The sequence below is a fragment of the Contarinia nasturtii genome, unplaced genomic scaffold (genome assembly GCF_009176525.2).
Source record: "Contarinia nasturtii isolate CC-2019 unplaced genomic scaffold, AAFC_CNas_1.1 Cnas_scaffold_1699, whole genome shotgun sequence".
NCBI classification, from domain to species: domain Eukaryota; kingdom Metazoa; phylum Arthropoda; class Insecta; order Diptera; family Cecidomyiidae; genus Contarinia; species Contarinia nasturtii.
This window is the reverse complement of record NW_022199032.1, coordinates 2,241,492-2,266,241: the sequence shown is the minus strand read 5'-3', so window position 1 is coordinate 2,266,241 and position 24,750 is coordinate 2,241,492. Positions and strand designations below refer to the sequence as shown.

General features: G+C 34.8%; 1 protein-coding gene across 2 annotated transcripts in view; it reads left to right on the top strand.

The window, feature by feature from the left end:
* Positions 1–24,750, top strand: part of LOC116346806 (limbic system-associated membrane protein) — a 323,959-nt gene that overhangs the window by 49,150 nt on the left and 250,059 nt on the right. For both annotated transcript variants that reach the window (XM_031777028.1, XM_031777027.1), the window contains exon 3: positions 14,951–15,316. In XM_031777028.1, the coding sequence (XP_031632888.1) occupies positions 15,181–15,316 (136 nt within the window). In that variant the 5' untranslated portion in view covers positions 14,951–15,180. The remainder of the gene's footprint in view (positions 1–14,950; positions 15,317–24,750) is intronic.

Sequence of the window (24,750 nt, the reverse complement as noted above, 5' to 3'; positions counted from 1 at the left end):
AAAATATGAAATATTCAGATAATTTATAACAATCCGGTAGATATATCGTTGTTAGTGAATGGATGATTGGTGTCTGAAGTCTCGTTAGAATGTCAGTCCCTAGTAATCAACTAAATCGATAGAGCTGGACGCCAGTTGAACGTAGATAATTACACAGCTTATATTTATAAGATATGTGAATACTTGTTTTTTTCTCCTTCCGATCCGTATGTCATACCATTCGATTTTCTTTGTTATACGTTGTTCATTCTTAAAGTCACGTAGTTCCATATTTTGCGCGTCAAATCGGTTTCATTGGCTGCAAAACAAGAAAATGAACAATTGGAACACAAACTTCAAATCAACCACTCAAAACCGCATTACGACAAACCATTTCGCAATGTTCCTGTGATTCTATGTCAATTGTTTTTGTGCTTACATTCGTTTACACATTTTCTCTGTTCTTATTATGTGTCAACGCAAAAGCTTTTTCCACGTTGCATCGAATGAGGAAGAAACAAACGAAAAAAAAGCGAAACCCATAAAAAAATGCCATATGCACTCAATGTTTTTACACATTAAGCGCGTAAATTGAAATGGCAATCATATGGGTGATGACTTTTAGGAATTCATCTTGATACGACTACCATACATTCATCGATGGAGAGAAGAAAGAAAGAAAAAAACATGTGGATTATATCGGTTTCGTGACAAAGTGTTGATTTTTACTCTAATATCTACATTGTGCATTCAACACACTAATCATCGTGTATTATATGTACAGCAATGTAAAACATTGGCGCACATACTTTCGTTTTTCCCCACAACTATTCCTTGCTCTCTGTTTGGAATAAGATCAATAAAAAAAATTCCCACAACATTGAAAACGGAAGGAGTCAATGGGTTCGATGGTATTTGTCTTGTATGAGTGTGTGTGTGTGTGCACCATTCACATAAAATACACTTGATAATAATACAATCACATAAATGTTTGTCATCAAAAATGGAATTTGTGCAAATAACTATGCACTGGCATGTGAATGGGCCACAACGAAGCAATGTAGACAAGAATTAAACTTTATGAATATACCGATATCGTTGATAAGAATGTGTCAGAAGGCGCATATAAAGCAGATAAAATTGTCATTTTTACGAGAATATTGTCTGTAAGGGAGGAATAGAGTAAATGTGATTGTGTAAATCGTATCTCGTTGTAGCAATGTTCGAATGCCATCTCATTCATTCGGCATTGAATGGGTATCTGTGCATAAATTGACGATGAAACGGGTTGAGAAAATATATATACATATAAAAAAGGAGTCAAACCCCCTTAAATATATAGATGGACCACTAAACGATTGCAATCAGATCATTCGAAAATCGATATGAAAAGTCATTACAGAATGCTTGTGATCGAATAAAATATTCCTTTTTATCACACTCACACACATTCGTCCGACATTTATTTTGGTATTCAATAGTGTCATACAATTATCACCCCGAAACCGTCTCTTCAATATATACGATATGATGATAATCATCGAATATGTTGTGCGCATATCGAGTCTGAGTCTACTTTCATTCACACAACATCGGCAGCAGTCGACATATCACTGACGATTTGCTGCTGTGTCAAGTTTCGATAGCACAACATTTTATTGTCATTGAGCTATATATTTGGTTTGGATTTTCACCATTTTAGTGTAAGTATGCCACAATCTCTATATTACACACTCACTTTGGTTAGTTTTGGCACGTATCGTGATTTCTACGAAAAAAAAAAAACAACAACCTTAAAGTTGATCTTTACAGGTAAAGTTTTTGCTGCTGATTATTTTCTCGTTGTTGTTGTTGTTATCGACTGCGTGGGAAATGAGCATATCGTGAAGAAAAACAACGGAAAATTAACTAATTTCCTTACTTAAACGCTATATTAGGTCAAATGGTTCATAATTTCCTTTTGTTTTGCTAAGTTAGAGAACAATTGAAATCGGGAACATTTGACTAGCCTTTTTCACGACTCATTTTCTCCCGTACGCACATATATATGGGGATGTATGGCGCAGTAATTGCGTTCACCAGATTCGGATATACTTTTTACATGTGTATATCAATATACAATTGTGTGTGCCTACAATAAAAAACAACCAGAAACCGAGAAACTTTCTATATACGTAGTAATAATTTAGCGTCATGTGAGCATTTAAGGATTCGTTTAGATTTGTCCCGTTTGAAAACATGTGCTCGACGGAAAACTTACGAGTCACGTTTGGTTTGCACATTAAACGTCGACTATGACGATTATTTGTATTCGATGTTATTTCATATATAAGTGTGTGTATACCTTTCATTCGATGTATGAGTGGGGCTTTTTTCTCGCTTATGACCAGCTGGGGCAGCCACTAAATTGAATTTCCTTCCTCAATCTTGATACAATATGATCTCTTTTTTGTTCAACGTCAAACATTTCTCGCGCCTTTATACTTGGCACTTGGCCGGTCATTGTATCGTTCCACTTCATCGTTAACTAACAATGAATGCCGTTAGATGTGAACTAATCTACAGTTGAACAAGAATGTGTCATTTATCGCAAATGTACCAAAGAAAAACTTTTGTATTTTCACACATCCTCTCATCTTTCTCTCTCTCTCTCTCTCTTTCTCTCTCTCCCACTCATTCGTGCTCTCTTTTTATTATTATTTTTTCATTCTTTTTCTCGTGTAAACTTACCACGTACACACAATGGAAGAAGTTAAAATGCAACTTGAATTATATTTATACTGCCATTGTTGACTGAATGCGTAACAGAATGTGCGACAATTTCAAGTGCCGTGAACGTGCACAGACACACACACATATATAAATATATATGTTGTTCAATTAGGTACGCTTTTTTACATTTATTTTCTGAAACCTTTGAATTATTTTTGCATTACGTGTGCGCCCGCGTTTGTCTTTATAATGGAATCGAGCACATTTTTCAATGCATAATCGTCAACAAACAATAATTTAATGTTCACAATCAAACAAGGAAAATGGAAATGAATGGCAAAAGATATATATATATATGAATTATCCTTTAATCATGGTGGAAGTGCACGATGGAATGCATTCCCATCACTATGCTATGCATATTTCATACGGTTGTAGGTTTGCGATGCACTTTATTGCACGGCTTCTTCTTTGATTAGGGTGTTTTGATTACATCCATGATAAAATGTTTTATATCAGCTTTGTGTTATATAAATAAATAATATCACAAATGTCATTGTTTAACGAAAGCTATTATACTTTAAATGGCATTGCCTGTGCTAAACGAGGAAATTATCGACATGCTGCCATTTAATTTCAGAATTTTGCGCGTATCGTTCGTGGAGGAATATTCTTTGGCATGAAATTTTGATAGACACTTTCCTAAACGAAAATAGACCAGTAACTCTTTCAAATAGTCTATTTGCTTATTATTAATAAGTTATTAATCAAACCTCGATTTTTGATACTGTCCCGATGATGTGATGGTAAATAGACAAAAACTCAAAACTATCATTTTTCTAGAAAATATTGTATGCTTAACAAACAGACCTGGACCTCGTTCAACTTCTACGAGCGCTTATTACCACACTGAAATTTCCAGCTCGGTTTTTGAGAAAATCAAGAAAATCTTATTCAAGTTCAACTCTAAACGTATAATCTGAATAAAAGTTCATAAAACTATTGATTTTATGTCCGATACCCTGACCAGCCCTGGCTATCCCACAATCTATGACTATGTGAAAACTTTTGGTACCAGAGCTCGATAAAAGGTTAAACTCATTATCAACTATGATTCCATCATAATGGTTCCTTTAAATTTGTAGCTAATTCCAAGTAATTAAAATGCAATAAAAAATGTGTAATTGCTTGAAATTACAATTCTTGATCGATAATTGTAACAACTCAATTTCTCCCCAAAGCGCCAAGTTTTACACTCTGGACTCAAGTATACTTCTAAAAATGGTGCTCTCAATCTTGGATACATTTCTTCAATGCCATATTGCACGCTGTGCACACCAACAAACACACACACTCACAGTAATTGTCGAATATAAAACCAAGTGCATGCAGACAATTGTGCACACACAGCGTAAAGTCTAAAAAGGGAGTCACACATAAAATGGTAGAATGTAAAATGTTAAATGATGCTTCAATAATAAAATGGTTTGCCAAGCCACCATCTGCACTTATCCACTTTATTTATTTCCATAAATATGTTAAAAATGTGCGGTAAGATTTTGTAATTCATTTCAGATTTATGTGTGTGTTTTTATAATATATTTGTTGACGTTGGCGCGACTTGTGTTTGCTTTTGCAATGGCATTGTTTGTTGCTCCATTTCTGCAATCTCCGATTGCATTTTCAATATACTTGCTTGTGTAACGAATTTCTTTTCGAAAAATTTTCCATCGCATATGGTTGCAAACAAACAAGAAATAAGACTTAAATGCGCCCACACAACATAATGTGAAGCTCTATATAAGAGGCAAAGAACATACATTCTATAGTCGGTTCGCGGGAAATTGAACACTTGTTGAGAGAAAAAAAAAACAAAAGTAGAGAGATTTCTCATTCCGAAGCGCGTTTACCTCGTCTTCTTTGTTTTCAATTAAAAGTTGAGGTGAAACACATTCAGCCAACATTTTACACAGATATTCAATCCCTCCTATACGCTATTGTTCGATATTTTCTTTGGTGTTTCTTTATTTTGTCTCGCAATTTAACACATATAAAAGAGATTGTTTACACTTACGTATGCGTGCTTTCGACTAAATGATAGATTTTTAACGCGTATTTTATATAATTCATCGGTAAATTTTCAAACATTCATGAGCAACTCACATTGTTTGTGAATTCAAAAGAAGAAAAAGAAACACGCACACATCAGCAGCAGCACCGTATGTGAAAATCAATGAGTGCTTTTTCTGTTGTACAAAGCGATTATTCGTCGTCTGCGAAATGATACGAGAGAAGAGAAAAAAAACGAAAGCGAACGAAATATTTGATTAAAAGTGAATAATTAAGAAACAATTTTTGTACGCGTCGCGCACCACATGTGCCGTTCACCACCATACGTTACAATTTTGCGGTTTACAAAGACTTCCTTTAAACAAACATCTTTATCCATATGCCCATGTATATGTTTGTAATGCACATTAATAGATACAGTATGGGTAATTGTCCTGAGGAAATTTCATTCTGAATACAAATGAAACCAATTTGTCATCGACGGTACTTTTTTTGTTCGTCTTCACCTTTGTCTTGTCATTGTTTTTCGAACTCCTTTCTTCCAAATTGAAAAAGAAATGCGTGTAGCAAAATAAAAGATAGCGTCTAATTTAAAACAGTGTGTGTGTGTGTCTGTGAGTGTCGTGTCTTTGTTTGAAGACATAACATTTTATTACCATATCTTTGCGTAGTTTAACATCGATTTTGTGTCAAATTAAATGTTATTTGATGGTATTTGTGAGTACTTAATGTCATCTTATTTTTCTTCACTCTTTTACCACGTAATGATAGCTTCAATAACGATATATAGAGAATAATCAATTGTCGAATTATCATCAATACTACTTCTATGCAGAGAACATTTGTTATTATGATAATGTCATTTACCTGATGACCAGAAAATAAAAAAGTAATAAAATCACAAGACTTGTTCACCCACTTTATGGAATGACATTGAAAATTTTTAAGTGAATAATTGATTTGGCTATAAAAAAATAAATAAATAAATTAACGGCCACAATTATTTGTTGACAAATGGATTACGGAATGAGTTAATTAATTTAATGCGTGTACTTATTGGAACCCAACCATTTTCGATAATTTTCGATAAACAAACATTAATTTATTTTGAATCATTGTCATGATTGGTCACTGGGAAAATATTACGCTTGGAATTGATTAATTTTTTTTGTTCATTCTCTGTTCTCCTTCACTTGACCGATTTCACTCTCTATAATAACAAACGAAAAAATCAGTTTACCATATTTGTGCAACCAAATTGAATGAATCGCATCAATTTCGGAGAAAATTACCAAAAAATGAAAAACGAATCGACACAGCTTTGAACAAAAAAAAATGAAAATGGGTCAATAAAGTGAATGAATGCACATTGAAAAACATTCAGTTTGGTAATCATTCCATAACAAACATTTGAGTTTTAAGCTTCTTCGGTTCGGTATTGAAGAAGTATGCTTGCAAACAGGTGAACTATATAAAACGCTTCTCAATATCGAAACTTTAAATGATTACATCACAGTTTGTAACCGTACACAATAGAGAATCTAGAAAATTCAATGAGGTATTTTGAGGTATTTGGCATTGCTGTACAAAACCATACTTACCATTGTGAATTTTTGTGGAAGAATAACAAAAAAAGAGATGACAAATACTTGTAGGGATTTTAACTTAATTATTGTTTTGTTGACAGATTTGATCTAGTTTGAACAATAACGTTAGTCAATATTGGTTGAAAAATGGGTCGCATGACGAAACAACGGAAGTGGCCGATTTCCACACGGGCGGGAAAAATCAAAATCACAATACATAATAGAAAAGCGAAGTGAATCAGTTATTTACCTATTTGCTTATTCGATCGAATGGCGGGCGAGCAATCAAATTATGTATGCAGTTGGAATATATGTTGATCATAGTAGGTAGCAATATACAGGTTTTGATGATTTTGAATTCAGTTTCCGCCACAAGTCCTTGTCCAAATAAATCGAATAGATAGGTATACCACATGCATGCATAGTAATTCTGCAGCCATCCATTGATAAATCAAATAATCATTTATATGGAAAACTTTTGACCATTTTGATCAGATTCATTCAATTCATTCTTCTTCTTTTTTTTTGCAATGATCGTAATTAGTGAATCTGCATTTTAAAATTTGTATACAAATTCATGAAATAATTTAGATTTTCAGTAGAATCTGACCTGTTCTATCATGTGGTTAAATGAACGATACCAAAGCTTCCGAAAGGTAAAAAATGTATGGATACCACTCATATCGATTGGTTGATTATTAAAAATATTTATTTGCAATCGAAGTTGATTTCAATATATTGAAGAAATAGTATGCATGATTTTATTGATGCTAACGAGAAAAATGTCGAGAAAATTCCACCTCATGAAATTCAAATGAACATATTTTCGTAAATGAAAATCAACAAGACAAAGGTGGAATGCTTTACTTGTACTTAGCTATTTATATGCAATTTATATTGATCAGTTCAAAAAGAACGTAAGTTCACATTGTTTTCTATCGTTTATTATGACCATAATCTCTGGCACTGACATATTTTTAGGCAGCTTTTTATAAAAACACTCAAACTATTCAGCTGGCTGAAAATATCACAATGATTATGACGGAAAACTTTCTTAGCAGACACCAGCACTAGTATCATAGTGAAAATCTCTGACACTTGGCTGACGACGTCCGAGCAAAAAAAGTGCGAAACACACATTCCATTTGAACTCACTCGTTTAAATGGCGCAGTCCAAATTCGTTGAGATTTCTCACATATATCCAAATATTGAATAAATACCACACGATGGATTAAGATATATGAGGAAAATTGAATCAGATCTTCTAATTGAGTGGAGTCTTTGCAGCGAGTCTATAGCACGCATACCAAATTCAGCAACAAACCAAATGGAAACAACAACGAATGCGTTCTCTTACGCAACGCAAATATTCCACAATTTCCACTAACAAGATGGGGAATAAAAGTAATCATCAGTATTCTATTGACTCAAGTATTCCGCTTGATAAATTTTCATGTAGAAAACTTTTCTCGCCACATTCCAAATGTACACATACACCGAAACGTATACACACACTATATTATACCACATGCGAAACAATTCAATCCACACGACCACATTTCAAACGCTGCAAATTACAACGAAAAGTAAATTTGGTTCTTGTCGAACATTCGTCGGTCGTGATATTAGGTCCAATGTTATTTGAACACAACCACGTCTAGTTGGTGTAGCCAAATATATACACACATACATTCAACAAACATCAAATGTCAAGTTGCCATTTTTCGTTTACGTTTTTGTCCATTTGCGTGAGACAATGTCTTCATTTTCGGCCCCGAAAAAATAACAAATGCCATGTCTCTTCTTGGTTTCGTTTGATTTTTATTTAACGTGAAACACTCTTAAGTCATTCGAACAAGAAATCTTTCACTCGCTCTCTTTCTGTCTCTCGTCCTCGTGCTCTGTTCTCACATACAGCTGGCCAATCGCTTTATAAATTTATCACGACAAACTGATTACAATAACGGCAATGACTCTCTCTTTATTTATTTCGATATATTTACGTCTTTTTTCACATTGACGAAAAGGGAAACCAGTGTGTTTTTTTTCTCCTTGTATCGTGTTTACTTAATGTTTGTCTCGATTTTAATTTTCTCGGATTTTTTTTCTCCATCCTCTATTCTCCTCCCTCCCTCTCTGTCATGTTGTTCGTGCATTTTCTGGTTTCATTCATTAAGAAATTTTGTTTGCCTAAAACATTCTTTCTTCTCGTTTGTTGGCATCTGTTTCGTGATTTCGGCATTTTCGGTTTTCTGTTTGTTTGTTCATTTCGTTTAATTTTCTTAGGCGTTGCAATGCTTTAATGTGTTCATTGTCAGTGAATCCGAAACAAGCAACATATTATGCCCCCCTACTCTCCCATCGAACGATCCACATCATATCACCACACCATCTCAACATCGTTTGACAGGCCCACAAACCAACATTTCAATCTTTCAATTGCACGTTCTGCATTTTAAATTTTTTACTTAATTAATACGCGATAAGATTCCGAATTTTATCAAATCAAATTAACCCATCTATGTAACGCTTCAACAATTTTTCTGCCTCTTTCAATTGAATTTTTTTTTTGGATTTTGTTTATTTTTCACGTTGTATATTACTTTGTGGCGGCTTCGTTTTTTTTTCTCTCGGCATTCTTCAATTGTGTCATATTTCATCTTCTATCTTTGCTATTTGCGCATATTCACAAATTCTCGGTTTTTGCACTTTTTGATCTCGGTGCTTTGAAGAAAATAATATGTATTCGTTGAAATTGAATATGCCTCGAAGAAACCTATGAGGTAACGAAAAATCAACCCCTTTGACAATAAAAATCAAAGTGAACGAGCAAGTATGCGTATTAAAACGTAATATTCTTTAATATCATGCTTATGCTGTAATACCAGCACTGGAATAAGATAAAGAGCAGGAAGACACACACATTGAAAGGGAGGGAGAGGGAGACAGAGAGATTCACGCAACGAACGATGTACAATTTATTCATAGTTGACCGACTGAAATATCTAGTCTATGAGGACGTAAACGACGACGTTCATTCCATTTTCCATATTGTATGTATCTCCTACGAAATAGTGTGGCCTTTCAATGTTTTTCTTGTGTCTTTTTGTCTTTATATCTCTCTCTCTCTTTGTTCTTTTTTGATTATCTGTTTGCATTACTTTTGACTTTCGGTTTGACGTTTCTATTGCAATACCAAGGATTTAATATTGAAATGCTCTTGTTTTTACATTGAGTGAAAATCTGGCATTAAAGATCCGAGAAAATGAAATAAATTTCTATGGCAGTAAAAATGGAAACGGCAAAATAATCGTGAATAAATTGCAAGTGCAATACGTTTTTCAACAATACCTGACAACATGTTTCATCGCATTCGTGGTGCGTGAGTGAGTGAGTGAGCGATCAAAAGGGCGGAAGACAGAACGAGAGAGCTATAACACAGTTGTGTGTTTTCCATACGCTCAGACCAGTTGAGGGCAAGCATTGTAAATTGAAGCAGCAGTAGTTGTAACATGCATATTGAGATAAATATTTTACATTGGTATGGAAATAAGATGCTAATCTGAGCGTAACCTGCATTCCAGATCTCATCCATTTGCTATCCCACCACCACTGTCCGCAGTGATGACACGGCAACGGCAGCGCTTCACAAATTCATTTTGACTGTAAAATCTTGAACACCCAATGAACAAATAAAAATGTCATGCAAAACAATATAAGCGAAATTAAATTGTGTATAAAAGTTAAAGAAATTGAAACTAAACTCACATTGCGATACGCTTCACAATCTCTCAAATTTGGTTGCAATACCTTAACAACCTTATTGTTACTGTTGCTGCTGCCTGCTGCTGTTGCTGATCCAATCTAATTTCAAAGAAAATCCTTTTCTTCGCCAAATGAATGGTGACGAATGAAAATTGCAAACGTCAAGAATTGAGAACACGTAGAACGGTAATTCGTTTGCAATTCAACATCATCTCAAACAAATGAATTAGTTTACCCTCATCGTTCCGAATCTATCTGCTTGGCCATTCGTTGTTGCCATTCATTTAATTTCAATTTTCGTTCGTTCGGATACATTCGAGTGCAGTGTTGTTTACAATTTCATTTTGAAGCCATTTCATTATGATTTCATCATTTCACTTCAATTCTCGTATTTCCCTTATCATTCCCGTATGATACAAACATATCATATCAATGGACATCAAATGGATGAAGAAAGGCAGACAATTACATGAAAAGCTGCATAGAAGATGATGATGATGATGATAAAGAAAAATATGAATTTATTACCCTATATGTGCGATATGTACGCATCAAACTTGTACTGAATCCATTTTGAATGTGCGCGGGTGCAATTTGTTGATTGAGAATTTGGTATTCGAGAAAGAAATCAAGCGCAAAGAATTCATGACCTGATTTTTTGCTATCAGCTCTTGCTGCACACTGCACTTTTTTGTATCGTTTTGGGAAAATTAACAGAATTGCAGTTAGAAAAGTACTTTTTTTTCTGTGCAAACAAAAAACTTGAATAATGAATAAGCTGGGAAATGAAAGTAGTTCGAATGAAAGAAGCAATTAACATTTCTAGTAGTTATTGTACTCTTGTAAAATTGCACATCTTTGATATATTTACCGTGCCATAACAGCCAAAAATGTGTAAGAGACGAAAGCAACCGTGCATCCCATCATTTTCAAGCATTTCCACCGAATCGTTAAACGTGATGAATAGACAAGCAAAGATGATTTACTGAAATTCGAAAGTAGCGCCCACGTTGCATATGCACTGGTGTGGCACTTGGGAGGAATCACTTACTTAGAAATCTCAGGACAAGTTTTTTCCTCATATTTATCTCTCTCTCTCTCTTGCTCTCGCTCTGCTTTTATCTTTTATACTCGTCTCATTCCACCACAATCGTTCATAAAATTCGTCCAAAGTGTTGTCTTTTTGCACACCCAAAACCGAATAGATATGAAATTGACGTGCATGTGGTTGAGCGATTAAATTTTAGTGAGCTGTAAAGTCGATGCCAAAATTAAGAAAGATGTGTTCGGTTTGCCAATTTTCTACGACTGCATTTGCAACATGCAAAATGCAGTACACTTGCAATCATCTTGGCATCTTGAATCTGTTGATCCCCCCAGGGGCGAGACGAAATTCTCGAAAATATTATACATTGGTGTTTTGGACGTTTGGTCGCTTGCAATGCATCGTATGCAATTTTGAATGTGGCCGCAACTTATGCCATGCCATTTAATCAGCTCGCTATTTTCTGATTACACATTAAAACATGAGCACTTTACATGATATATCATTTACGTCTATCAAATATCTTTAACTTTAAACAATTACTAAAATCCACATTGAATTCACATGCAAAGCCATTTATCAAATTTCTTTAGATTTATTTCCTTGTGGAAATTAATGCGAACAATTAATTGTAAATGAATGAAATAAGAAGAAAAAAAAAGAGCGAAAGAAGTGAAAGAAGACGGGGAAAAAAAAGAGTCAGGCAGAAATCAGAAGCGCGCTGCTGTACAGTTCAACGAACGAACGAAAGAAAAATGAAATGAACAATGAGTGCAATACAATGGTTTTCACCGAATATGTAAAATTATTCACGATTGCTAGGAATGAAGAAATCGTTTGGTTGGAGTTAGCGGCGAGCCCGTACGTTTGAGCTCATGCTAAATTATGTATGAGCCGATAGAATGCGCGTTGCTTTTGCCTCGTGATGTTGGTTGGAAAGTAAACGACGACCGAACAATGTGATTTACGTTGTATATGCAACTGAAATTAAGTGGTGAAAATAAATCATGATTTTAGATGGCAAACTGATTCTATTCGCATTTAAAGTGCCTTCTAGTCTGTATTCTCTACTTGCTTTTTCTCACATCCTTGGCCGCGCTCTTAAAAACAATAAATTATTTTATAAAAATTTTTTTCGTTCCTTTTAAACACACACACAAAAAAAGAACTTTTGCAGAACGGAACTATGGCTTTTTATATGGTCATTTGTGTACATGTGCGCGCATTTTTTTCAGGTTATGCACACGATGTGTCCATTCGGGGTTTTCCGTGTGTCGTCATTGATTTCCTTTTAAATCCATCAAACAAAGCTACATGAAAATCCAAACAAGTAAATTTTCTGCCCAGATTATGTGTTTTTTTTTTGTTTTCGTGCGATTTGGACTGAATGTATGTTTCATTTGTATTCGTTCAGATTTGTGTGTGTGAAAGAAAAGTGACAGTTTGAATTGCATTTAAATGGACCGTAGTTTTATTTATATGCCTACTAAATCGGTACTAAATATGGTGAAATTAATTAATGTTCGTTTCATGTCCATAAAATGTCTATGTGGCTAAACATGGAATTACGATATGCATTTTATATGCTGGCCGTATTTCAATAATTTTGCCAAGTTTTTCATATTTAATAAATCATATTCATTAAGCCGCAATCACGCTAAGAGATTTGCCACTTGTGAAAATGTTCTCGATGGAAAGCGGCTGGTGAAATGAGAGAAAGCAGAAGAACAGTTATTGGAACAGAGCGAAGGGAAGAGGGAATGAGGAAGAGAGAGAATGGATCTTTGTCTTATGTGCATACAATGTTGCTAGCTAACTATTTATATCAGCTATTGCTACAGGTATATATAAATAGCTGCTATTTAACGCATCTCTTCGCTCGGACGGTGTGAATGCTGGACATATCAATGGTCTCATTGTTTGAAATTTTTAACGTTTTAAATCATTTCATAACAATGACACCATGCGTTAAATAGCAGCTATTTATATATCCCTTTAGCAATAGCTGATATAGATAGCTAGCTAGCAACATTTTATGCTTATGTGCGATGGTAAATGATAAAAGCCGGGACAGTGGTCCGGCAAAAGACAGACTCTCTGAAATTAATTTACCTCTTTCACAGAGCATATGATTTTGTATTAATTTATTTTCATGGTATAATCGTTGTCGCCCCGACTTTCAGCTTAGCGGCTTGACTCTCTGTTTTGCTTTGTGTGCTCCTTGTCTGTTACGCTGAAAAATCTGGAATTTTATATGCAAAATGAAATTCGAATAACGCATTGTTTATGCGAAGAATTTTTGTGATCCAAATTCGTTGTTCGCAGTCGAATTTTTTTCCCGTTTCATTTGAAGTTACATGAAAGACGATATATATATAGAACGCATAAGCGTTACAAATGGATTAATATCCCTGAAGAGCAACAACTTTTGCTTGCATAATTTATTCCAATTAATACCGTCGACAGTTTGCAACAATACATTCAATTAAATATGAAAAACGAGAATATTTATCTCACAAAAGCAGATAATAACGGAGCGATAATTTTGCAAGTATGCTCGCCGCCAAATTTGCTTCAATGCGCGCTCAATATATCCCTCTATCTCCGCCAAATCGGCGTGTAATTGTTGCCGTTAAACATTAATCGTACCAGAATTCGATGCTGATTATGGGATTTGAGCTTATTTTGCCAGCGAGAGAGAGAGAGAGAATTTGATACAGTTTTCAAAGCTATTTCACATTTTGTATGATGTCGTAACCGTATAAAATTGGATCGAGAGTGCGAAGGTTTATGCAATGAAATGTTCAAGTAATTACGAATTTCTAGAGAACAACATGAAGTATATGTTTAATTAAATAAAACGAAATGCATATCGATTGACGCTCTCTCATGCCCCGCCCGATCATTTCATCTTATTTCCATTGAAACGCTCTGTTGTTTTCAATTTGTTGTGATTTGCTCTGCGTGTGTTTGGTAATTTGTAAAATCAAAGTCAAACTGAACAACAAATGTATGTGTGTGTCTGTGTTGGTGTGTACATATTTGCATTTACGTAACAGTAGACATCGATGGGGTAATCTTCGACGACAAAACATCGATTTTCAAGAAATTGAAAGACGAACTAAAGGAAATAGTCTGCACAAAGTCACAAATAGAAAAGAAAAACGACAACGACTGCATTTCTATTTCCTGCAGCAAATAGTTTTTAATGCTATAATATCACATCATATATCAAGATTATTTGAATCAAAATCCACATATACACATACACGCTGTCAGGCATAGAAATCTTCGTTTTTCCGCTTGTTTTTTTTTTTTTTTTGGTATGAACGTAATATATGCGATTATGGTTTGAACGTTTTGCCAAAAGTATAGAAAAAAAGATATCTTTGACAATTCTTTTTCTCTCTCGACTACTCTACGATGTATAAAATTTTCGTTTAAATTCATATCAATAAAATGTGCTCAAGAAATTTCCGTTGAAGCACACTAGCGAAAAAGAAACAAGATAGAGCAAAAGCAAAATAGGAAGTAGAATAAACGAAACGAAATTCAAATACAAATCGTTTATATTTTGCCCAAAAATATAGATATACAGAGAATGAAGTAAACGATATATTTCTCGATATTTGATATTGTATTAATGTTAACAATTTATTATGTGCTATGTTGGTTCTTCCTTGAGGTTGCATGAAATGCGTTTGGAAAATCGATTTTTTTTAAATATATAAATGAAAAAATATGGATACATTTTCATCATTACCTTTATTATTATTATTTTTCTATTTGCAGATAAGCAGAGACGAACGCATTGATATTCAGTGAAAAACTACAAATCGTTGCAACTGAAAAATTTGGCCATTTGGAAAATAGAAGATAAACACTAAAAATCGAAGTGAATATTACGTTTCTCAGTTCATGTGTGCTAATACGATATAAGCGAGTAATACAAAAGACAACTACGAACACCAGTTCGAAAGAAGCAACAGTCAGAAGAAATTAAATCCAAAGAAATTCATTTGATGAGCGCATCTATCAATTTAAATCGATATTCATCACAAATTTCATCTCACACCATGTATTCTCGAAACCTTCACTCGCAACGAGCACCGTGGTTGCTTTGGGCGCTTGTGATATTTGCTGTTGAGCTTGAGATCGGTAAGTACAGTTTTATTTCCCTTTTATATACAATATATTTTCTGTCGTTAGTAACTATTAAGTTATGATAACAGGAAATACCATGAAAGTTGTACCGAGAGCATCTTCCACAATGGGTGAGAAGAGTGTGCATGGACGAACAAAAAATGAACAACTTTATATATATATTTAAATTGGAATCTTCCTTTTTTGCTGTGAATCAAATAAAATCGAAAAAAATATGGTTTTCTTTTGCGAGAACAGAATAGTCATCATCAACTCTTTAGGTTTAAGTACATGGTTATGGTTGAAATGGTACGCTAAACGCATTTATTTCAAGTGGAAGTCTCCATACAAGAGTCAGTATTTATTTCTCCCTGCTTGCGTTGCTTAAAATAAAATCACGTGTTTCATTCACGTGACCAACAAGCGCGCATTTCGGGAGTTTTCTTTTTTTGTTGATGTCAAAATTATAGGTTTGCTAATGAGAAGTTCGATGCGATGAAATCACATTTACCAAAATCAATCGAACGTAGCATTTAAAGTCAATTATTTGAATGCAGCGAGTATGTCTCGTGTTACAAGCCAAATGCTTGCAATGGTTTTTTTCTCTCATCCATAGCATATATGTAGTGTAGATGCGTTACGAAGAGAGTTATGTTTGTTTGGTTGAACTTTAACCACAGCATACTCAGGAAAATCCATCAATGTTTTTGTTTGTCGTTTACATTTCATTTGTTTTGTTGCAAAAACTCATAATCCGCAGCAAATTCAGAGATTGCCTTTTCGAATTATGCAATTCAATTTTGGTTTGTACATTTATATTTATGTTGCAAAATTCAAATATGCAAATTGGACTTAGTAAATCTGTAGTCAGTTTGACCAATGCATATTGGACAAACGAGCTAGCTAGCGACAGAGAGAGAGAGAGAGAGAGAGAGAGAGAGAGGGAATGAGAAGGAGAGAAAGAGTGAGCAGTGACAGTGACATTTCAATTTAAATGTGATATATGAACACACTGAGCAATGCACTTACGGCTTTGAAATTCTCGTTTCGAAAATTATAAAACCGAAAATGAATGCGAGTTTAAGCTCCACACGTGTTCGTTTACTTATACAGATTCCGATTTGTATGATGGTTCAAAACACGTGTACATCTCAGTGATAACAGCGTTTTATGCACAATAACAGGCAGTGGCAAGATTGTTTCTTTTTTTAAGTTTTTGTTTCGGTTGGCATTTTTCATTGTTCTGAAGTTCGCGCTTTCATTGTTGCTACATTTTGATGAAAAGAAGAAATGAATAGAAAAAAATCATACGAGAAAGAATTTTAACTATGTTTTTTTTCCCCGAAATGTTTACTACTATAAAAACCATGCCAATTATGGAATAGAACTTTTGAAGGGGCTAATGCTCAATGCCAATTCAAGCATGCAAAGGAACCACTGTGCTCATTTATCTCTATTGCAACTTCTTCTTCTCCATACAGTTTATTTATCCGATTACTTGCATGTACGGCTTATGCATATCAGCGCAATCATATTGATTGATTTCATAAATTAGCTACCAAACTTTCCAATTCAGCTGCTAAATTTTCAAGATATCTTCGGAATTATGATGAAGCGTATATAAAGTACAGTGCACACATACACATAAAAGAGATAAAATATTTTCCATTGAACATGGTAATTGAAAATCATCGTGTTGCAAATTCACCTAGGATGCAAACAAATATTTCGAAGTGCTCGCACATAATTTGAGAGTGTATTGAATGGAAAATGGAGAAAAGGAGACCCAGAGCGAGAGAGAGAGAGAGAGAGAGAGCGGGTCAATCAAGATTTGTTTTGTGTGCTCGAATACAATTACACAAACGGTTTTGTATTCAAATGTCACGTGCAACGACCAAACGTTCAAATGGCCTGTACGCAACATTTCAGATTGGTCCGAAATCCTGTCGATTATTAAGCAAAAGCAAAATACTCACTCACTCCGTCTCCCTCCCCCCTCCCCCTTATCTCAGATACACGTATTGTATGTTGCGTACACAATAATTCGGATAAAATAGGAACGCACGAACTCATCACACATACACTCTACACACATAAAAGCGACACAAAAAAAATTCATCCAAAATGACTGTTAGTCGACCTTAGATCTCACATTTCGATTAACCCTTCTTTTTAAATTGTTTTCAGTCCATAATCGGTTGACTTGAATTTAATAGAAACCATTTTCGATGTGCATTTGTGTACGGCAGACCCAGGTCGATTGCTGTACAAATCCATTTTTGAGGCTCCATTCTATCTAAATTATTGTGCGCTCAAATTGAATACAATGCATACACACACCCAAGCACATACATTTCTGAATGGGCAGGCGAACAAGAAATCGGACGCACGCAATACAAGACTCGCATTACGCGCGCTTTCATCCAATGCTTCGTGATTCAAGAGATTTGACGATTGTGAGACGTGTTTATTCACAATTTCGATTGATGGTTGTTTTATACCTCAGTGTTATCTCCATTGTGTTTGCTCCATTGAATTCAATAATTCGGTTGAGCGAAAATGGAAGGCGAGAGTGAGAGAGCGAAAGAGAAAAAAGAAGAAAAAAATGTCTTGCAATGTGTTCAATGTTCAGTATCTTCAAAAATGGATTTCTATGGGTTCGAAATGTTGTGCTGCTCGTTGTGTCACCACGTCCATCGGCAATAATACATTTATATTGTGTGTATATGGAATGAGCCTTTTTTTATGCATCTTCCTGATTGTTTTTAGCAGATTTTCTAGGTTGATAGTTTTCCATTGTTGGTATTGTTGTTCAACCGCAACCAAAAATCCCTCGAATAAAATTATATATGTCGTTCATAATTGCGTTTGAAAAAAAAAAACCGAAATCGACTTCTTCTTTTTATCATGCCAATCTCTTCAATTTTATGTTTTAGACATCCTTTCTATGGTTTCCATGCAATCATTCGAGATAATCATCAGCGGAAAATTGAATCCATTTGATGTTTGATGAAATTTATAAAATTAAAAATAATAAAATCATACATCTTTTGTTTGAATATTGAATGTACGATGCAATGCATGGTAAATCAACTCACAAAATAGAATAATAATATGCATTTGGCACATCAAACAAATCCATGTCAATTCAATTTATCCCAATAAGCGAGCGCATATTGTCGGCTCATTGGTTTTCTGGACGCGCAATCCATAATAAATAAATATGAACATAATATGGCGTCAGTATATGTGATTGCTTCATCAAGGCCAAAATACGCAGGAAATAAACCAAAAATCGGTTTCACATTTTGGCAACGTATTTTGCCCTGAAGCCGGGCTCACGAAATCAAGATACACATTAAATACTCATGCAATACAATTGTATTAAATCATATGAGGCATAAAACTCAATAAAAATCAATTCATATGGTTTGAAACGATAACAATTCGACGAAAAACAAATTGTAACCTATACCCAATTGAAGGATCGGGGCCGAAAATCGAAACTCAATCACAGTGAAATGAAAGCCAGCACCACATTGCATTCACCACATACATATACAAACGAATTGGCCGTTTCGATTACCACCAAATCAAGCAACAAAATCAAAATGACACAAGCGTCTGATGTGTGTGTGTGTGTGTCATTTTTTGGTCAAAAATATTTTTGTCTCCATCGAACGAGAACAAAAAAAATCGAGCAAAAATGAAAATGAATTCCTTGTCACTGGTAAATGCGGCAGAAAATTGTCAGTTGAGCCGCATAGTTTACTTCAGTTACATTGAACAACGAAATGCATGGTTCACCATACATTTTTGTCGATTTTTCTCTGTAAATAAATGTCCATTCTGATCAAATGTTTCTATTGTTTCGCTTGGTTTGCCTTGCAGAAATGCTTAGTCAGTAGTTTCTTTTTTTGGCTAATTGTTTGTTTTTGTTATGTTATTTTCAGACCATTTTGAAGTGGTGGGCTGATTTCTCTGCTTAATTAGTTCGATCATTTTTATGCAAATGGCTCATATGTCGAATATAAATTAGAAATATTTTCTATGTGACCGATTTTCAAATTATCTAGTTCATACACTTTTCACGGGAAGAAACGATACTGAATCGAAAGGTTTGCCATGAATTTGAGTGGCATTCTAAATGCTTAAATAGTTGAATAGCCGAAGTATTCAATGTATGCCAGTGCCTGGATACCCCGCTATTGAATGTTTTATTTGTTTATGTGACAGGTAATCATCGATACAAAACAATATGCCATTTGGTTATCTTTTATATTCATAAATGCGATGACAAGACAATAAACTGTCTTAAATTTTACATTGGCTTATCGCTATGCGCCCGAATAACTATACATCGACTCGACTATATACTTATGTTCATGCGATTACTCAATAATTTTAATAATGATACAAACAGGCAAACAATTGATTGGTCATTTGGTTCTGTTGTATTTGAACTGAAATTAGTTGAATTTTCTGTGGGGGCCGCACGACAAACGGTATGCAAACCACTAAATTGATTCGGTATTGTATAACAATATTCGGTATTGATCAAGCGGAAAATCACAACAGTCATTTCGGAAAATGAAATTAATATTGAACGTAGTCAAGTATCAGATTGTCCGTTGTATTTTTTTTTTCTTCCGTTTTTCCATCGAACAAGTTCAAAACACATTTAACTCGCTACTGCTACGGGGGCTCTTTTTTCCATTCAACTGTTAGTCGTTTTTTTTTCTCTTGTTTTAAGCAAAGTTCCAACACAATCTCTGAGGTAAGCGGATAGTGTCCAACAAATCGAATTTTATATGCAATATGGAAATATACGGCTATAGCTCATGTGAACGCTGTAGAATGAATAGAATGTTACACATGACTATGCATGCGATTCGCACATGTTATTTCCTCAATTTTTTTTTGTATATGTAAATCAGAAAATCAGACATTTCGTCGAGTGAATTTGGAATTTTAACAAAAAAAAAAAAACACACACGTAACACACAACAATGGATCAAATCTCACTGTAAAAAAAATGCTCGTAAATGATAAAAAACACATAGCAAAATACATGCACAAGCACATATCCGCAGTACAATCATTTTTGCGAAATTCACACTTTTTAATCCATTGTCAACCAGCCTGAATAGATTGCGTTTTTTCAGTGAGTGTACAGCTTATTTTCACAATTATACGCACCGATACATAGAGTGCCAAGGAAAAAAAAGAACAACAATGATAATAATAATCATAAAATCATAATCACAATAATAAGCATTGAAACATTAAAAAAAAGTGATATCAGAGAATATGGCAACCATTCTATGTTCTCACGACGAAAAAAAAAAAGGATAGACGAACATTTTGCTAAATTGATTGTGTGCAAAAGAGAGCGAGAAAGAGAAAGAGAGAGAAACGAAAAGAGAAATAGAGAGCGAGCACGCATGAGAAATGTTCGTTGAGCCATTTATGTTGTCATGATTTGCAAAAATAAATGTTTTAATATAACGTGAGCTTTGACAACGCATTCACAGCAAATTATGTTGGTTTAGCATGTATTTTCTTTATTATGTTCCGTTTTTCTGTTTTATATTTATATATTATTTGTTGTGTCGCTTCTATCATCACGCGGCTGAGCTGCCATTCAATATTAATAAATAAACGCGTGTTTATGTTAGATTCTTTGGGGGCAAAAACAAAAATGAAACACACACACACAAACACAAACGTTCGCGCGTGGTGTATAGTGATGAGAAATTTAGGCAAAGGTACTCTTGTTGTTATATGTTTGTATTCTATTTTCGATGTAACAAAAGATATGTATATACATTTTGCATTGATTCGCATTTCATTTCATTTTCAAGCCCAATGAGCGAGACGACGGAGCAACAAAAAATATATATACGTTCTCAAAATGATTGATTAAAAATAAATTACAAGACATATTACGAAAATGAATAGCGCGCGGCTATCGGCGTAAAATGTATTTGGTGAAAAATAGCACATTTCTTCAAATCATTGTGTGTATATGTGTGCGCCCGGAATAATTTTAAGCCCGAAAAACATTTATGAAGAAAAGACAAACAATAGACTTGTCACAAGGATTACTCATTTCCATTGCACTCATATTTCTGAACGATGAACAATCAACAAACAAAAAAACAGCGTCAACCAACCAAGTTAATCCATACCATAATATGTTTTTACCGCGTGCAGTCACATTGGCGCCCAACATTTTGCAAAAAGATTTTTAATTTTGATATCAAGTCTTGTGTGTAATTGATTTACCATATATTCGTGCTGATTCGCATCGATGCGCGACCATCGCACCAAACCATTTTTCCATACATACGATGACAAACGACAACGAAATCAAAGATCGACTTTTGCACGATAATCTAATTGCATTTGGAACAAGAGAGAAGAAAGAAAAAAAAATATATAAAAATAAATCGCTCAATAGATCAAATCCGATTGCTGTGCATACGCACGCTCTCATTGCTGAGATTTAATGCCCTAAAGTCAAGTGCAGCTTATCAATTTCAAAACACGGATGCACACATTCTCGCAATCTCAAAACATTAGCCGACACTGGTAGCGAAGAAATTCTTCAATATCCATGTGATTGGACGAGTGAAAGTGAGACAGACAGGGAGAGAAGGAAGAAATGGTATCTACGTCTGTATATCTGTGAAGAGTATAAAAATAGATTACCAATTCATTTTTATGTTTTGGCATACAAACATTCACGTATGGTAACGGTGCTCTCATATTTCGGTGTTGGCATTGGTAAAGCGTTTCGGTTGTTAATCTCTTATCGAGTGTATAGGGCACATACATTACTAATTGACGTCATTTCTTACGGTAACAATGACACTGCTTTTTCTTCTTTCCCGCACAAACATGCACTGCATTTCGATTGTTTATGAGTTGGTGATGGATCTTTGGCTGCACATTTCTACCGGCTGAATGAATCAAACACGCGATATATATATGTGTGTGCAGAAAAGTGCTCATGTTCTCAGACTGTTCATCATCAAATGTGAGTATAGTCGAGAAGAGAACAAGCGAATAAAAAAAAACTACCACCATGTAACAAGGGAAATGGCAATAACTTCTCTACATCTAAACAATCAATGCATGCAACACACGAGAGCTTTGTGATATGGGATTTAATGACTCATATTTTGTTATTAAAACGAATTTCATGAGGCTTTCTGTTGCCGTTGTTCCTAGTTCAGTGCAGATTTTGTGTGTTTTTTTTCTCTGTGAGAATGTGAAAGACAAAGGGAAAGACGGTGACAATAACAACAACAACAATCTCAATCTCATTTGTTCCATGCCACACATACCGTTGAACATCACTTACCCTTATTGAATGTAATTAATCGACGCCGCAAACTTTCTTTTCAGCAATTGAACGATTTGAATTTCCATTTAGACGCGTGCGATGTTTTCGTCGTTTTCTCGTTAAAAAGTTTACCATTTTGTTTGTGCTATATGTACTTTGTACATATTATAGCTCCATCATCATCATCTTCTTCTTATGCTTGAACTTTGTTTGCAATATCCTGTAAATGCGCTTTGAAATGACTGATATGGATCCATGCAAAAGTTGAAAGTGTTACATTTATCTGCTTATTAGCAAAGTGTCATATAAAAGTATTTGCACATTGCGCGCGTTACCAAACCCGTATTACTCAGGCCAAAGTACACGAGCTGGGGATCATTATCAAATAATCTATTTCTTTCTTTATTCACTTTTAGTGTATAATGAATATGTGTGTGTTTGTGTGTGTGTGTGTACAGTATAGGAACAGGGAAACGGGCGGATGATTACGTTCGCTAAATGTGTCATTTATTTGCATACGTGCTCGTTGTGTTTATGTGTAAACTTAGCAGCCCTTGATGCTGTGCCCATAGTGGCTGTTTATTTGTTTTTCTTTCACATAAATCTGCCGTTGTTTAACACACACACTACACGCATACGCACACACATACATATTTCATAGTGTATCTCTTTACGTGTTGCCTTTCAAATTCCATGGCCGAACCAAGATTTGGATTTTGCCGTACAGATTTTCATTCGAAAATATTTTGTACTGCCAATGTATTATTGATATTGATCTACATTCAACTGCATGCATCGAAAATTCCGACAATCTTGAAAGTAAACACATGAAGAAATGAATATGTGTATATGATCCGCGCGTGTGTGTGTGTGTGTGTGGTGGACATTTGGCCTGAGCTTTTAGTCAAACGACGTATATCAATTTCAAGTCTGGTTTGGTTGTCAGATTGTTTTGTGTACGGCGTCGCCTATATGCAATGAATTGAGGCTTTCGTTTATATTTAAGCAAAAAAAAAGACCGTCACATAAAACACGGTCGCATCATAATGCACTTGGATATGTGTTTATAGTTTAAGTGTGAAAATGAAGGTTGTTAAATTGTTCCCCGTTTTCAGTCTTATCTGTATGATATGCATGTGCAAAAATATTGTGTGGCAAAAACTCGGCTTCTAATTAACTAGAACACACCGTACAATATCATTAAAATACTACTCACCATTTTGGAACGTGTCACACGGTCTAATTAGAAGACATACAGTACCACAACGAGTCTTCTTTTTTTCTCCCTTCTCTTTCTCTCTCTATCTCTCTCGTTTCTTTTTTTTAATTTATGTTCGAAGCCATCTCGCAAAATGGAAAATATATTATGATTATGAGGCGAATAGAGAGAGAACAATACAGCAAAACTGTGTGTTTGTGTATTTATGCGGTGTATGCGTATGTATGTCGAAAGGCTGAGCACACTGGCTGATGTGCAGCATTGCGATATTATAAATTGTTTTCGACGCAGGCCAAACATTCGCATGCTCAACCATATGCACAGGACGTAATATACACGCAAACATTGCTTACCAAAGCAGCTTTTATGGCTTCATTTTCAATCGAATCGATGTGAACCGAACTCTCAACAAGCTATTTAGGCCTATATAGAATATATAGAGCAAAGCCACGAAAACATTCATCGCTCGCTGATTTGCACACTTCGCTTGAAGACTTGCGTACGTTTGTGTATCTGAATGTATTCATTTGCCCATTTTCAGGAATATGTCACGCCAATTTTTACGGTTGTGCAACATTGCACATGTACTCTTTGTAAGTAAAGAATCGATGGCAATGCCACAACCACATTGAAAATTCCGTGTAATTTCTCTGGTGGCCTATTTTATAAACTAAAAGCAGTTTAACTTTTCACATAATGTGGTCTCATTGTAATTTATTATAATATATTTATGTGAACTTCTTGTGCCTGTCATACAGAGTAGTACCAAAGCCTATTTGCTTCACTCGCTTCCCCTTTGTTATTGTGTTTCTGAAAGAGAGAGAAAGACGTTTGCAGGCCAAATTCCCGATACCAAAATGTGAAAATCAGAAAATCACG